Source organism: Furipterus horrens, unplaced genomic scaffold (assembly GCF_987537825.1).
Source record: "Furipterus horrens unplaced genomic scaffold, mFurHor1.1.pri manual_scaffold_6, whole genome shotgun sequence".
In the NCBI taxonomy this organism is placed as follows: domain Eukaryota; kingdom Metazoa; phylum Chordata; class Mammalia; order Chiroptera; family Furipteridae; genus Furipterus; species Furipterus horrens.
In genome coordinates, this window is record NW_028327176.1 from 93,320,637 (window position 1) to 93,337,664 (window position 17,028).

The 17,028-nt window shown below is 38.4% G+C and overlaps 1 protein-coding gene and 1 non-coding gene across 2 annotated transcripts in view; both read right to left on the reverse strand.

The window, feature by feature from the left end:
• Window positions 1-11,778, reverse strand: part of LOC150006966 (kinesin-like protein KIF6) — a 279,604-nt gene extending 267,826 nt beyond the window's left edge. The window contains exons 1-3 of the mRNA XM_090280795.1: window positions 11,670-11,778; window positions 7,753-7,862; window positions 2,854-2,928 (exon numbers count right to left, since the gene is read on the reverse strand). Of these exons, the coding sequence (XP_090136921.1) occupies window positions 2,854-2,928; window positions 7,753-7,862; window positions 11,670-11,735 (251 nt within the window). The 5' untranslated portion in view covers window positions 11,736-11,778. The remainder of the gene's footprint in view (window positions 1-2,853; window positions 2,929-7,752; window positions 7,863-11,669) is intronic.
• On the reverse strand, window positions 9,709-9,829 carry LOC150006968 (small nucleolar RNA SNORA32). Its single transcript, XR_016512135.1, has one exon. It is a non-coding gene; the product is annotated as a small nucleolar RNA SNORA32 (small nucleolar RNA).
• Window positions 11,779-17,028: the final 5,250 nt, after the last annotated feature.

Genomic DNA, 17,028 nt, shown 5'->3' on the forward strand with positions numbered 1-17,028 from the left:
CTGGGACAGCTATAAAAGGCCCAACATAAGAATCATTGGTTTGCCAGAGAATGAGGAAGATGAACTAGAACTTGAAAAATTGAGTGAAAACATAATAAAGGAGAACTTCCCAGACTTGGGGAAGGGAATAGACCTGCAGGTCCAGGAAGCAAGGAGAGTTCCCAAGAGACTGGACCCAGGGAGAACCACCCCAAGACACATTATAATCAAAATGTCAAAAATTAAAGATAAAGAGAGAATCTTAAAAGCAGCAAGAGAGAAGAAAAGAATTATGTACAAAGGGGTCCCAATTAGACTATCAGCTGACTTCTCAAGGGAAACCCTACAAGCAAGAAGGAACTGGCAAGAAATATTCAAAGTAATGAAAATCCAAAACCTACAACCACGAATACTCTATCCAGCGAAATTGTCATTCAGAATAGAAGGACAGAGAAAGTGTTTCCAGGACAAAATAAAACTGAAAGAGTTCATTAGATCCAAACCACTGTTATATGAGAAGTTAAAGGGACTGGTTTAAATAACAGAAGATAGGGAGATGAAACAAAGGCAAACGAAACAGGCAACGAGAGTGGAAAAGGAACTGTGGGTAAGGGAAGCATAGTGGGGGGAGGTCAACAGGGAGGGGGAGTGGGGAGAGGGAGGGAGATGATATAGGAATTGGGGATCATGGTAGGAGGGAATGGAATAGACAGAGGTTGGGAGGAACTGTATGCACAACTAATGGACATAATCTAAAAGGGGGGGACAACTGGAGGGAGGGGGCCACCGGGTGGAGGGGAGCAGAGGGAAGGGAAATTGGCACAAATGTAATATTTTAATCAATAAAACACATTAAATCTGAAAAAAAAAAAAAAAAAAAAAAAAAAAAAAAAAAAAAAAATGAGCAAAAATAGTTTCAGGGAAAATGGGGTACAAGGAGAAAACTATCAAAAGTAACAAAGAGGAATGTTTCCTATTGATGAAAGATATGAACCACTAGGACGAACCTGGGCGGCCTGGATCAAGATGCTCTTGCCTGCCACTTTTTAAAATCTTGTCATCATTGGGTAGGGGGTCTTTCTAAGTTAGTGAACACAACAAATCCCCAGCCTTTATAAATATTTTGTTCTAGTGGAAGGCAGACAAAAAACTAATAAGTAATTAAACTATACAGTATGTCACATGGGGACAAGTGCTGGAAAAAGAAAAGAAAAGAGAATATGGAAGGGTGACAGGGAGTGCAGTTTCAACAGGGTGATAAAGGAAGGTCTTACTGAGAAGGTGATATGAGCAAAGACTTCAAGGAGCTGAGGAAACAACTGTGCAGATTTCTGAAGGAAAAGAACCACAGATAGAGGGAGCAGCAAGAGCTGGAGGGTCAAGTGGGATGAAGCTGGCAGAGGCAGCCAGCAACGTGAGGAAAAACCAGACATCCGAAAAACAGAAACTAAAGTTCCCTCCTGGATGATTTTAGGAAGTTTCAAAATAAAATACATGAAATCAACCATCTGAAAAATGGCATAACCCAAAAGATTACTTAGAAAAGGAGACTTTTAGAAATGTATGACATCCAGTCTAGGAAATCTGAATTTAATCTAAAGACATATTATTGGATTCTGACTATAAGTAAAATAGCTTACACCTACTCAGTAGCTTGTTACCCTCTGTGAAGAAAGACATATTAAAAGAGAAGGGCTTAATTAACAAGTTTGGGGATCTAATGTACAGCATGGTGATTATAACTAATAATACTGTATTGCAGACTTGAATGTTGTCAAGAGAGCAGATCTTAAATGTTCTCGCCATAGAACTGGTAACCATGTGATGAGATGGAGGTGGCAGCTAATACTATGGTGGAAAACCATTTTTCAGTTTATAAACATCAAATCAACATGTTGTACACCTTCAACTTATACAATGTTATATGTTAATTATATCTCAATAATAAAGCTGGAAACAAAAGAGAAGGGCTTTGTTTGAATAGGATTTATAAAATAGGAATTGGAGAGACAAAAATGTGGCAATATGCTTCCATCAATGTTCCTGGGAAAGGGTTTACTGATCAGTGGACTTGAAAAATGGGTTTATTTAACAGGTATAGTTTTCATTTTAATCATAAAGATAGCGATATCTGGGGATTATTAGGGCACTGAAATCGCCCAAATGATTTCAGGACCAGGAACAAACCTCATTAAGTACTAGTTTCCCATAGAGATTCCCTACAAGAGGAACGTGTGCTTATCAGAGGACTTAAGTGTCTCGTCCCAAGGAGACTTTGCTGATATATATGAATAAAATGGCATTCTGATTTATTCAGTATTCTCATGTGACTTTAGTTCTCATAGACATCAGACTGAAACTTTCTGGATACACAAAAACAAAAGGGTCCTAGAAGCTAAGGGCTAAGATTTGAAATGTAGTTATTACATTGAGGTAGAGCTAGATCAACCATTATTGGGCCTCCCAGGTATCACTCACACCTAGTCCTACATCCATGTAACTGTATGTTTGAAATACTGTACTAAGGAAAGAGCAACGGGCTTAACAGTCAGAAAACTACCTGGGACTCTGCCACCACTAGTCATCAACCCTGAACAGTGTCATTTAATCTCTCTGATCCTCAGAGAGTTATGTATCTTTCAAAATGGGAATAACAATAGCTATTCTGTCTATCACACTGACTTGTTTTGAGGCCCAGAATCTAAGTCTAAAAGAAACAGCTATATGAATAAAAGGTATTAATGCAATCATCATTACATACCCTGTAGCCTGAGTACATAATTGACATACTGAAGCACATCACCACAATTATCTGAGAATTGAAGACAAGATGAAAAACCACTAACCCACTAAACAAAATATAGGAAATCCTACCTCTCAGCAACTGGTTTGGCAATGTTTTCAAAAATGGTCTCTTGGTTTGCATCTTGATCAAAAATCCTTTGAAATCTGCAAATTGAAAACAGTAATTATTTTAAAGCTGAAACTTCAAACACTATTAGATTAATTTTTTTTTTTTTTTTCCTGACAGCTCTGTAAATTACCCCATATTTACATCACTGGGCTTACCTAACCTAACACAATGTTTGCCCTGTAGTCCCAGCCACACTGCACTGTTGTACCCCTATATACAAGTGGTGGGTAAACAGTATTGCTTTGACAAGATCTGCACAATAAATCCCTCTGAAAAACTGCAGCAGCTTTGAACCAAATAATAAACTGTGTGTTTTTTAGCTCTCAAGAGGGACAGTGTCTACAATTGGCATCAAATTCAAATCTAGATAAGCACATGAAATGGAAACCTAAGAACAGGATGTAAACAGCCCAACAACTTCTGATGTCTGACCTGTAAGAAAAGAATGCAGCTGTGAAATGTATCATTATTGAACTTGGTTTTAAAATTCTGAACTGAAGTTTAGTTTCCATTAATTAGGTACCGCATCCTAGTATTAGCTACTTAATTTTCAGGGAAGTTTATTTCACTTGGTTGATCCTGAGTCAAAAGTCAAAAAGGAAATCAAGCTAGATCTGTCCTGCAGAGAGAACCCTTTATCAGATTGGCAAGGCGAGGGCATGCGGAGGCGCAATGGTGTAAGTGCGCTCTTCCAGGCAGTGGCCTTGGGCCTAGCTTAGTAAGGCATCGCGGATGCCTGAGGCAGAAGACACACAACCTATTCTTTCACAGTGTGGTAAGCTGCTACCAGCAAGTGTGTCCTTTATTAAAACATGATGGAGAGAGAGGGGTGGAGGGAGAGAGGGAGAGAGGCAGAGAGGGAAAGGGGGAGGGGGAAGGAGAGGTGGTGGGGGGGAGAGAATGTAGCATTTAAGGTAAAATAATGTTAACAATTGGTGAATCTCTCACATAGAGTATAGGAGAACTGACTGTATTATTTTTCTATCTCTATGGTGTATTGAAAAGTTTTAAAAATAAAAATTGGGGGAGGAAGGGAAAGCTTTAGAGCAAAACCTTTAAAATAAATGTAAGCAGCTTTCAGAGTGACTTGGGAAACTTTGGTCTATGTGTCTGCCTAACACAGTGAATTAGGCAATCTTTGATTAATAATGTAGAGACTACATGAAATGTAGGGCTGTTTTCACTACAGATGAATTTGGGAGGATATCTGGAGCTGGGTTGGAAATATACAACAAAATTAAATTCATTGTCTTGAACCAAACTTAACTTCAAAAGATCCTTACAGCTTATCAACCTCCCTTTCGTAGAAGCAAATGATGAAACTGTATATAAAGAGAGATGGTAAGGGACTCTGGCTACTAGGTCATTTCACAGGCAAGATTACATTTGAGGCGACAACATTCACTGGAGGTGCCCAAACGCTCCTCAAATCCTACCGGTGCATCAGAGGCTCAGATACAAACACTGACATAACACAGCAGACATGGCTGCTCGAGTGCTCCTCAGAGCCCTGCTCACTGTGATACCCGAACACAGACCCGGTGGGGCTGTTGAGAGAGGATGAGGATAAGGCTGCTTCGATTCTTCACCAGGTTGATGATGACTCAGTGACTCAACAGCCATTCCCAGACCCACTTCCTTAAGCAATAGGAATTCCATCTACCACCATGTAAACCAAAGTGATGGCAGGGGTTTTAATAAACCATACAGCAGCATTAAACATCAAACATCATCATCCCAAAATACTTAATTTTATATAATAATAGTTGCATAGTAATCTGAAAAGGCATTAATGGTCAGCTATTTTCTGAACACCTTTGAAAAGAAAAATAAAATCATCGAGTTTCACAAGCTAGGCCTAATCTTTTACAACAGAAATTGCTTTATCCCAGGGAGATAAAGCAATTTACTTATGACCCTGGAGCAAATCAATAATGCACCTTGAGACATGACTTAGGTGTCCTGATTCCTAGGAGTCCTTTTTATTTATTAGGAGGTTGTGTAGGCTTTTTCTAAACTCCATTTCAAATCTGGCATATGCTGATCTCTTCGCACCCACAAAACTGTCCTGGTCTTTCTCATTCCAGGAAATGACAACGCCATCCTTCTAAAAGTTCAGTCCAAAACCCTTAGGGCATCCTTGCCTCCTCTATTTCCATTACTCTCTCTATCCAACCCATCAGCAAACTCTGTCATCTCTGACCTTTAAAATACATGCAGAATCCAACTATTTCTCAACATTTCCACTTCCTACTACCCCTGCCCAAGCCATCAAAATGTCTTGCCTGGTCTCCTTTACTCCCGTACAGTCTATTTGCTACATGTTGGCAAGAATGATCCTGCTCAAACATAAGTGAGATTATTTCATTTTCCTGATCAAAACCCTCCATTGCCTTCCATGGCACTTTGGGAAAAAGCTCCGTATGATCTGGCCACCCTACGGCCGCTTTAACCTTCTTCCCCCTCCCCCTTGCTTACTCTCCTCAAGCTACACAGATCTCTTATCTTCAAACAAGCCAGGCATTATCCCTTCTTAGGAACTCTGCTCCTGCTCTATTCTCAGCCTGGAATTCCCATCCCTCAGGTATTTGAATGTCTGGCTTCCTTACCTAATTCAAGTTTTGTTCGAATGTACATCGTCCCTGCCTGCCCTGTGAAATACTGCAACCTTCCCCCGCCTCTGCTGCCCTCCACCCAGCACAGCTTAGTCCTCTTCCCTGCCTTATGTCGCTCCACGGCACTTAACGCACTTAACACTTTCCGACACACATTTTACTTATTGATCTGCTTGTCCGTCTCCCCACACGAAATGTAAGCACTGTAAGAGCAGGGCTCTGCTGCACTCCCTGCCGTATTCCTAGCCATTAAAACAGCACACAGTGAATGGTCAACAAATATTTATTGATCACATGAACTTTCTTAGGAGAAAATAGCCTTAAAATGTTTAAATATTAACCTCTGAACATATGTAAAAGTTAAATGATTTATTTCTTTATTTAAAATACCAAACCAATGTTTCTAATGCAGAGATTAGAAAGAATGATTAATAAATTAAAAAATAAGCAAACAGCACTTTCCCAATAAGCATATATTTAAATGTACTCTGTATCAATATAAATAGTACTTTGGAAAGGGCCAATATGTAGAGACACAGTCGATTGTTTCTTAATAATCAAACAGAATCATGCCGAATAAAATGTTTTAGCGAAGTGTGGCCTATAGGGAATGCTCTAGGCCAGCTTCCATGAAGTCATATAGCTATTAAGGTACGTAACATACTTACCTCAGTTGGAGAATGCCCCCTTCAGAAAAATTAAGTCATTTATTTTAAGGGTACTCCTTAAAGGGTAGAATAAAAGGCAACAGGCAGCAAAAAAGACAAAGTGAGGACCACCTCACTATGTGAGCATGTGCTAGCAATCTTGCTTATATTTATTTTAAAAGGGGACCCAAGAAGATTGGTGAGGTGCGAGGAGAGATACACACCTGAGAGACAAAGGATAGAGCTGTGGAGACCAAAGAGAATGTGGAGAAAACAAACAGGAGTAAATAAATATGAGAGAGAGGGAGAGAATCATAAAAAAATAAAATATCTGGGATGGTCTTATTCAAAGGGCAAGGGCAGAAATAATCTCAAAATAAGAATTATGTAACACAGCCCAGCAAGAAATGCAAGAAAGCAATTTGGATTCCTTCAGCAGAACCGGAAATCACCACGTGTCGGCCACAGATCAAACTTTAACTTGGATTTAATTTGGGCTCAAACTTTTCCAAAAATCAAAAGTGGGGATTACAGGGAATCACATAATCTGAAACTGGAGAATAAGGGCTGTAGGAAAGAACCATAATCACAAAATTCAAAGCCTGGCTCCTGGAAGCATGTCTGTCTAAAGGCACTGATGACAGTCCAGGATGGCTGTTCGGCGCTTTGCTCCTGAGCCCACAGTTCAGCACTCTCTGAGAGAAATGCAATGCAATCCAGAAATGTAACACGAGCCAGAAATGTGAGTATATATGTTATTTAAATAAAGTTTCCTAGTAGCCACATTTGTAAAAAAATTAAAAAGGAACAAGTGAAATTAATTTCAATACATCTTAACACAATATATTATAAATTTTATCATTTTAATATAGAATCAATATGAAAATATTCTTGAGATATTTTACTTTTTTTTTCATACTAAGCTTTCAAAAATCCTTGATATATTTTATACTTACAGCACATCTCAATTTGGACTAGATACATTTCTTTCTTTTTTTTTCAATAAAATATACTTTTTCTTTTCTTTTATTATTTGGATTTTCAATTACAGTTGTCCCATTTTTCCCCCATTGCTCCTCCCCACCCAGCCCACCCCTTCTCCCGCAATCATATCCCTCCCCGTTTTCCATTTCAAGTGCTTAAGAGCTACAAGTGGCTAGTGGCTGGTATATTGGACGGTACAGATATAGAATGTTCATATGTGCATTGAAGTCTGTATATTATTTATGTTATAAAGAGGACTCACCTATACAGGATACAGATTGTACCTTGAGTCCTTATCTTTAATAAAATTTAGTCATGCATTGAACTTTCTGTAAGTGCTAAACTGTAGCGGGCTAAGTAGGAAAAGGATATCACTGACATAGTAAAGAAAGGTTGGGATCTTGGGTTATCATGGCGGATACAGAAATACACCGTCTTTGCAGCTTTGGGCACAGCATTGAAAGACAACTTGAATTCTATTTACCAGATGAGATAGAGAACTGCACGACATTCTTCCCAAGAAATGGTGCTAACAATTTCACAGTGGATATGAATGCAGTATGAGTTAGTTCAAGAGTAAAACAGAAATAAAGAAGGAGAAAGATAAACTTACTTAAATTTGTAGCTTTCTCGCTTATTATTCACAAACCCATCTGCCAAATCACGAGGTAAGATAATTTCCAAGCTAGGTGCTAATTTTTCATCTTCATCTATGGAATAAATCTGCAAATATAAAGACAACAAATGAGTATGAAATGGTAAACTTCTGGCTTGAACTACAACCATGTTATTATGATGTGCAATATAATTTTATAAAAAATTAAACTTTTAAGATAAAAAGTTAAAACATGGTATAATTTGAGTAATTTTCCTCTTTGAACTGTGTACAGACTCAAACAAATACATGAAACTAAAGAGGTAAAACCTAAATTAATGTTCTATCAAAGCTCAGATATTCTTTGACTAATCTACTATTCAAATTTGAACATTTATTTGAGTATCTCTGTCCCTCAGAAACTAAAAATCCTGAAAGCGACATATTTTCTAAATATTGCTTTGGAATTATGGACCAGAAATTAACATTTTACTACAAGCAACAAGCATTTCTGAGCATTTACAAAGTGATAGGCAAGAAGATAAAAGGACTAGGTCTGAGACTTCTAAGAGAGCTCGGAAGAATGCTCTAATTCAAGTTATGTTCAAAGAAGCCCAAGTTTTCATGAGACAGTCAGGCAGTTGATAAAAGATCTGTGGTTTCAAAAGACACTTATATTTCATATCTTTGCTGTCATTTTCAAGGTTCTACTCCCAGCTCAGCCATTAATTAGCAAGTGAACCTGGGAAAAATCACTTAACCTCTCTAAGCTGTTATGAAAATGAAGGGTCTTAAGCAACCTCCTTACAACTGTAATATTCTCTGTCTTCTCGGTTATGGACTCTTTTATTTATTAGCCAGAGAAATCAAGAGTCAAGCCTATAAAGAGGTCATGTGGAATAAAGAAAAGCATAAGCTTTTGAATCCAAAGATCTGGGTCCAATGCTGATCTCAATTTACCAGATGTGTGACCAGCCACCACATTCAGAATCTTAGTTCCTTATACATAAAATGAGGAAAACAGAATTGCCTCCCTTACAAGAATGCTGTGGGGATCAAATGATGTCATGGAAATGGAAGCATTTTGTAATGCACCATAAAAAATGTTAGTCATTAGATTTAGAGGTTTTTAAGAAAGACTTCTTGTCTTTCACCAGGAAATAAAATTCTTTCTAACGAGTAATACTTACTGTTTAGGACCCACTAGATGTTTCGTTGGGGGCAGGGGGAGTCATATTTTTAAACAAGTAAAAGCCTAGCTAAATCTCCAGAAAATCTGAATAATTTTCCTAAGCAGACTTTTATTGAACACTCTCATTTAAAAATGTAAAGAATTTGTGTAAAATAAAATTATTTGTAGAAAGCAATGGCATCAGATCCAAGGCTTTCTAGCTAGGTTTTCTCAAGAGACGCTTAAAAATGATACCCCGTAGGGCACTACATTGAAAAGAAAGGGGAGATTAATGCCCAGACAGGTGAGTAAAAGGGGTGTGTAAGACATGAAACCTACAGGAGGGTTGCCACACAGTGAAAACAACAACAGCCTGTAACACTCAGTGCTCAGAAGACAACAAGGACCATCTCCTAGAATAGAAACAGCGACATCCACCACTATCATTAAGCCACTCCCTACGGCATTAAGAAAACCCCCTTATAACCAGAAAACTTGCTTAGTCTAATAGATTGGCTTTGTAGCCTTAGTCACAAAAATATTTGAAATAGAGTAGTTTTTTAAGAATAGAAGCAATTAGATCTAATGAAAAGATGAATACGAACATATTTTGAAATATACAAAGCATTATACAAATGAAAAGCCCCGCCATTATAAGAAGTTCATCTTACGTATTTTCTCATTTATCATCTATAAGTTATTATAATTTGTAGTGTCTTAAGAAATAAGATTAATGAAGTAGTGGAGGCATAAGATGAAGAGGGAAAAAAAAGTCTGAACCACTTTTTTTATTTTTATTTTTTAAATGTTCCCAACAGGCTGAAAGCTAGCAACGTAGCAGAAAGAAAACCTAGTGGGAAAATATTTTGTGGTCATGTCCATGGCAAATGAGAAACTGCATTCTAAAAGCCTTGGTAATGACCATTGAACCACTCTTGGTTTAAAGCTACAAGCAGCATTTCCAGTTTGAGAAACAACCATACAATCTTTCTGGGGCAAAAAGATAGTATGCTAAAAGTGAGATTTCTAAGGGAGAGCAGGAATTTGTTCATCTGTGTTCTCTTATTTTTGTGTGTGTCGCCTAATGTTGCATCTCAGTAAGAAATCTGACATTATTAAGATACAGTGTGACACCTAAACAATACTTCCTGGAGTACCAGTCTACTCCACAGAATCTCATGAAAGAAATGCAAAAGAAGGCACATTAAAACATCCAAACACTGCATTTTATGAAAAGAGAAAGTTCAATATTAATTCAAAGATTCTCCATGAACCCATCTTCCAGTCCTGTCTTTATCCTCTCACACAGCCATATCCGGACACCTGCTTCTGACTGCTGAGTCTGTCAATGTAAATAAGTTCAACATTTTTACCAAGAATCTAAGGAGGAGGGGAGGAGACATTATATATACTTTTTACATATGATGCACTTTAAAAAATCTTCTTATAAGGGGATGTAAGAGGAGAGAAATTGGGAAGATACCCATGGCTCCTTTCTACACTGCTTTATTCCTTAAAAAAAAAAGAAAAAGAAAGAAAGCCAGTATTTCCTTTGGAGTCTTCCCATGCACCTTCTCAATGCATTCCATGAATAAAAAGAGTGATGACAAAGACACTATATCATATGAGGCAAATGCTAAAGTGTGAGATGCTATGTTACATTTATATATGTTCACAATGTAGAAGTATAGATATGGGATAAAGATAAAATATTAATAATAGTCCCATTCCAGGCACTGATTGATATAACTCAGATTGCCCTTGCCTAAATCCTCAGTTTGTGAGGCAAAAAAGTTTTGTCTGAAGATCCAAGAGCTTTGGAATAAAAAAATCCTACATTAAAATTAGGGTTCTGCGACTCACAAGGTGGATGGCTTGACCACATTATTCACCCTATCTGAGCCTCAGTGTCCTCATCTATAAAATGAGAAAAATAACAATCTTGTCGGGTTCTCATGAGAACCAGGATAATGAAGACAAAGCACATTTAGTGGTAAGAATGACTATGCCCCTTCCCAAAGAGAGAAAACAATGTTTTAAAACATGTGAAGCATTCAAAGTATCTTGCTCAGGGCAATGTCTTCACCTTCTTTATACACACTTCTGAGCTTAGCATACTAGAGGAAGAACCTAGTAAGTGCTCAGATAATGTTTTCCGAATAAAGAGTATGTGTGTATTCTTTATGTCAGGGTGCATAAATATCTATTTACATATGCAATTAGTATATGTCAACGCTCATGTTTCTATTGCAGAATGAAATATAGTCAACAAATTCTATGGGGTCACTGTGTGCAAAGCCACAGTGTATACGCTCTGTGTATCTATATTTGAATCTATTATCTGTAATATCTCGGACATGTATGGATATGCATTTCTTGCTTGTACTTTTTGCCCCGTATGCAAAACATAAGTGAGTGTATGCGTGGGCAGAGATGCGTGAACGTTTCCCAGAAAGGGACAATACGGGCGCGTAGTTGAGGCGCAATCTAGGTGCATGAACAGGTGTGCCCAGGTGCAGGGTATGTCTGCGCCCACAGGGCTGTGCTGGGTGGGAGTGCCCGGGTGTCTGTCTGCCCGAGTCCTCACATCGGTGCCCTGGTGTCTGCGTGGCTGTCGGGGTTCCTAGGAGAGAGTGTACTGGATACCGGGCGGCTTCTGGCGCCGGACGCCCAACCCCTCACCCCGGCCCAGGCCCCTCGCGTGAGGCCCTCCCCCAGCCCAGGAGGCCCTGCTGTTCAGCACCCTCGCTGCTCCGACCCGTACCCCCTGTGGCTGCTTCCGGACAGTGGGCTTCACCCTGGCGAAAATCTGGATCGTCTGCTTCACCATCTTCTCCTCGACTCTGTACTGACCCTTGACTCCCACCACCTGCGGAGAGCTGCAGTCTTAGCAACAGTAACTAAGGACTCTACCCAAGGAGCAATGCGCCACCAGGACCGCCTCCTCTTACTAATCGGTTGCTGATAGATTGGGGCGGTCCCGAAGGAAGGACTGAGCGGTGGGGTGGGGCGGGCAGGGCGGAGAGTGCTGCGCATGTGCATGGTGGAGCTTGGTTTAGCGCCAGAGCTGGCCTGGAGAGTGGTTAATGGGGTGACGATCACCATGCCTTTCCCTGTTCCTTAATCCACTCTTCCTCTGTGCCAGCACCTCTTTTTAGCACTGAAGTCATTCTGCTTTTTATTATTCATTCATAGAAGTAATGGCACTTGATCTGTGACAGCAATGTGCTGGTTTGGGATTCTGAGCTAAGTAAAACTGTCTGCCTTCTTGGAGATCTGCGTCTGATGAAGTATACAGATTTGCAATAGGAAATTAGAAGTTATGTCAGGGTTGCCCTGACCGAGTGGCTCAGTTCGTTGGGGCGTCCAATACACCAAAAGGTTGCAGGTTTGATCCCTGGTCCAGGCATATACCTGGGTTAAGGCTTCCATCCCTGGTCAGGGCACATATCAGAGGCAACCAATCAATATTTTTCTCTCTCACATTGATGTTTCTCTCTCTGTCTCTCTCTCTCTCTCTAAAAGCAATAAACATATCCTTGGGTGAGGATTAAAAGAAGAAGTTATGTTGGGATAAGCTAGGGCTTCTGTGAAGGGTATCTCATTTAGCTCTGTTTTGGGAGGAAGAGGAACTGTTTCCATTCAATAGTCATGTCAAGAAAAAAGGGGCTTCCTTGCACATTGTTGGTGGGAACGTAAGCTGGTGCAGCCACTGTGGAAAACAGTATGGAAGTTTCTCAAATAATTAAAAATAGAACTGCCATATTATCCAGCAATCCCACCACTTGGTTTATATTTCAAAGAAATGAAACCAGGATGCCTAAGAAATATTTGGCCTCCCATATTTATTGTAGCATTAGCTAAGATATAGACCAATATAATGTCTACTGATGGACGAATGAATAAAGAAATCGTGTGTGTGTGCATACATATATACGAATGTTTTTGTACATTATAGATTATGTTTTATATCTGTAATGGAGTTAACCATATATAGCTAGAACAGATGACATTGAGTGTATCTACTGATAACATGGTCCCCATACTGCATGTGAAATATAAGTGGGACTGACTTTCATACCTTTGCAATATAGAAATTGCCTTTTCTCTTTGTGTAAAAACCATTGAGCTCATACTAAAATGACACCGAATGTTAAAATGTTAAATGTATTTAAATAAAAAATGAAATATTATTTTGCCATAAAAAGGATATCCTGCCATTTGTAATAACATAGATAAAACTGGAAATCATTATGGTAAGTAAAATAAATTATACAAATAAAGACAAATACCGTGTGATCTCACTTATATGTGGAATCTGAAAAAGTGGAACTCAGAATGGTGGTTGTCAGGCACTGGGTGGGAGAAATGGGAAGGTACTGCTCAAATGGTACAAACTCTCAGTTTTAAGAGGAATAAGTTCTGAGGATCTAATTTACGACATGCTGATGATGTATTTATATACTTGAAAGTTGCTAAGAGACTAAATCTTAAATGTTTTTGTCACACACAGAAAAAGTGTGTGATGGAGGTGTTAACTAACCTAATTGTGATCATCATTTCACAATATATACATGAATCAAATTATCACATTGTACACCTTAAACTTATATGTCAATTATATATCAATAAAGCTGGAAAAAATAAATAAAAGGATGAGTACCTCAAAAGACACTGCTAAAACATGAAAAGATGTTGAACATCATTATCTACCAGGAAAATACACATTAAAACCACAATGAGGTATCACTACACACCTATCCGAATGGCAAAAAAAATAGAAAATAGTGACAAAACTAGATGCTGACAAAGATACAGAGAAACTGAATCATTCACACATTAATGGTGGGAATGCGCAGTGTAAAATGTGTCATAAGTAATACCACAGCCACTCTAAAAAACAGTTTTTAGGGTTTTTCTTTGTTTGTTTTTGTTTTTTACAAAACTGAAGATGCAACTACAATAAGATCCAGCAATTATGCTCATGGACATTTATCTTACAGAAATGAAAACTTGTGTTCACACAAAACCTGTGCATAAGTGTTCATGGTAGTCTTATTCATAATAGCACCAAACTATAAAGAACTCAAATGTCCTTCAACCAAAGAAAAGTTAAATAAACTGTGGAATACTATTCAGCAATAAAAATGAAGGAACTACTGATACATATAATAACTTGGGTGAATTTCCAGAGACTTATGCTGAGTGAAAGAAGCCAGACTCAAGTTAAATGCTGTATGATTCCATTTTTATAACATTTCTGAAATGACAAAATTATAGAGATGGAGAGCAGATTAGTGGTTGCCAGGGGTTAGGGAGGCAGGGAGGGTGTGAGGTGGCTATGGCTATAAAAGGCTCCTTGTGATGGACTATTCTGTAGCTTGGCTGTGGTGGTGGTCACAGAAATCTACCCATGTGACAGAATTACACAGAACAAAGCACACATGCACAGTGCATATAAAATTGGTCAAAGTTGAATAAGATTCAATAAGATGGATGAATTATATCAATGTCCACTCCGTGACTGTGACCTTGTACCATAGTTATGCAAGATTTTACCATTGAGGCACCTGGAGGAAGGGGGTGCAAAATCTCTCTGTATTATTTCTTAAAACTGCAAGTGAATCTACAATTACCTTAACATAAAAAGTTTTTTTAAAGAAGAAACTCTTAGAGAATGATAAGACTAGCCACAAACTGGGAGAATATTTTTGCAAAACACTTTATCTAATAAAGGGCTTGCATCTAGAACACCTGAAAATTCTTAAAACTCAATAATAAATAGGAAAGCAAACTACCCAATTTGTTTAAAAAAAAAAAAATGAAGGTGGGCAAGGATTTGAACAGACACTTTCCACTATATAGATGGCAAATAAGTACATGAAACGATATTTAATGTAATGAATCATCAATGAAATGCAAATTAAAACCACAGTAAGATACTATAACACACCCTTAGAATAGCTAAAAATAAGAAAATAAAACTGGCAATACCAACAGCTAGCATCTGGAACTCTTTCAGACATGGCTAGAAAGAATGCAAGATGGCCCAGTCACTTTTAAAAACAGTTTCATAGTTTCTTATATAGAAAGCCACACATATACTTACCATTAGATGCAGCATTTCTGCTCTTAAATGTTTACCTGAGTGAACTGAAATGTAAACACATAAATAAGTATCGTGGTTTTATTCACAATTGTCCAAAACTGGAAGCAAAGTAAATATTCTTCAACTGGTGAGTGGGTAAACAAACTGGTACATCCACACAATTAAAAGGAAGGGACTGTTGATGCCAGCAACAACATAAGTGAGTCTCAAATGTATTATGCTAAGTGAAAGATGCTGAATTCAAAGTTACACATATTATAATTCCATTTATATGTCAGTCTAGAAAAGGCAAAACTATAGGGATAGAAAACAGATCAGTGGTTGCCAAGAGCTGTGTGTAGTGAAACAGGTTGACTACAAATGGGCATGGGACAGGTTTTGTTTTTTGGGGGGTGGGTGATGGAACTCTTTCATACTTTGATTGTAATTGTGGTTACATGACTATATACATTCATCAGAACGCATCGAACTATCTCTATGCTTAAAGGGGTGAATGACACTGCGTGTATGTTATATTCTTATTAAAAGGGTAAAAAAAAAAAAGAGGATGGAGTATCAACAGGTATGGCATAGCAGGGATCAAGAAAGGGAGAGAACCAGGTATTTATGAAATAGACTTTAAAGGCTTTCTTACTTAATGCTGAGTGGTACAGATGTAAAGACTCAGGAATGCACAATTGCATTGTTTTCATATCTTGGCTGTTGTGACTTCTGCAGTGAACATGGGAGTACAGGTATCTCTTCAAGATACTGATCCCCTTTCCTTCAGAAATGAGGCAACCTAAATGTTTATATACACACAATGGAATATAATTCAGCCATTAAAAAAGAAAATCCTGCAATTTAAGATAAGATAAATAAAACTGGAGGGCATTATTCTAAGTAAAAATGATCCAGACAGAGAAAGACAAATACTGCATGATATCACTTATATGTAGAATGTAAATACATACAATAGAAAGGGAGAGTAAAATGGTGGTTGTCAAGTACTAGGGAGTGGGGAAAATTGGGAGATGTTGGTGAAAGGGTACAGACTTTCAGTTATAAGACGAGTAAGTTCTGGGGACATGGTGACTATAGTTAATTACACTATAGGTATACTTGAAATTTGCTAAGAGGCTAGGTCTTGTGTTTTCAACACAAATAAAAAAATTAAAAAGGTATGGTATTAATCAACTTTCTTGTAGTAAAAAATTTTACAATGTATGTATATATATATAAAAGCATCACAGTATACACTCTAAGTACACATAATTTATTTTTCAATTATATCAAGAAAGGTGGAAAAATAAAGCTTGGGCTATTGAGTGTAGGATCCAGGCATTCACATGGACAGGTGAAATAGATTAGAGCGGGAAAGGAGGAAATAAGAAAATGGATGTATGTTAAATTTTGCGTACCTGTGGGACTTCCACAGGTCATTGGATAATGCTCAGGAGGAAGCTATGGCTGAAAATATGGATTTGGTAGCCATTTGGGAGGACCGAGGCTATGATCCTAGCACTGATGGCTGGAGTGGGAGACGGGCTGCAAATAGACCTGAAGGAGCACCTGGAGAGGTCTTAGGGAGAGAAGGGAGTGTCGTATCATGGAAGCTGAGGGAAGAGAAGATTTTGAGAAGTTTTCAACTGTGTGGATACTAAAGAGGATGTGTTGAAAAGTGCCCATCCAATTTAACAACTAGAAAGTCACTAGCAACCTAGACAGCAGCTTCAGTGGTGTGATGGGATCAGAAGTCAGATTGCAGGAGGCTGAGGAGTCAATGGGAGGTTGGGGAGTGGAGGCAGCCAAGACAGGCTCTTTCCCAGAAGCTTCGTGCTGAAAGGTTGAGAAGCAAAGCACAGGGTAAGAGCTTGAGGAACCCAGGGTAAGAAAGGGTCTTCTGTTCATATCTAAGGGGATAAAGCCAATACAGAAGAAGAGGTTGAAGGTGCAGGAAGAGAGAAGATAATGTATGTGTGCCTCAGTTAGATAATTGGCATTATACCAAGAGGGTGCAATGGAAGAGGCTAGG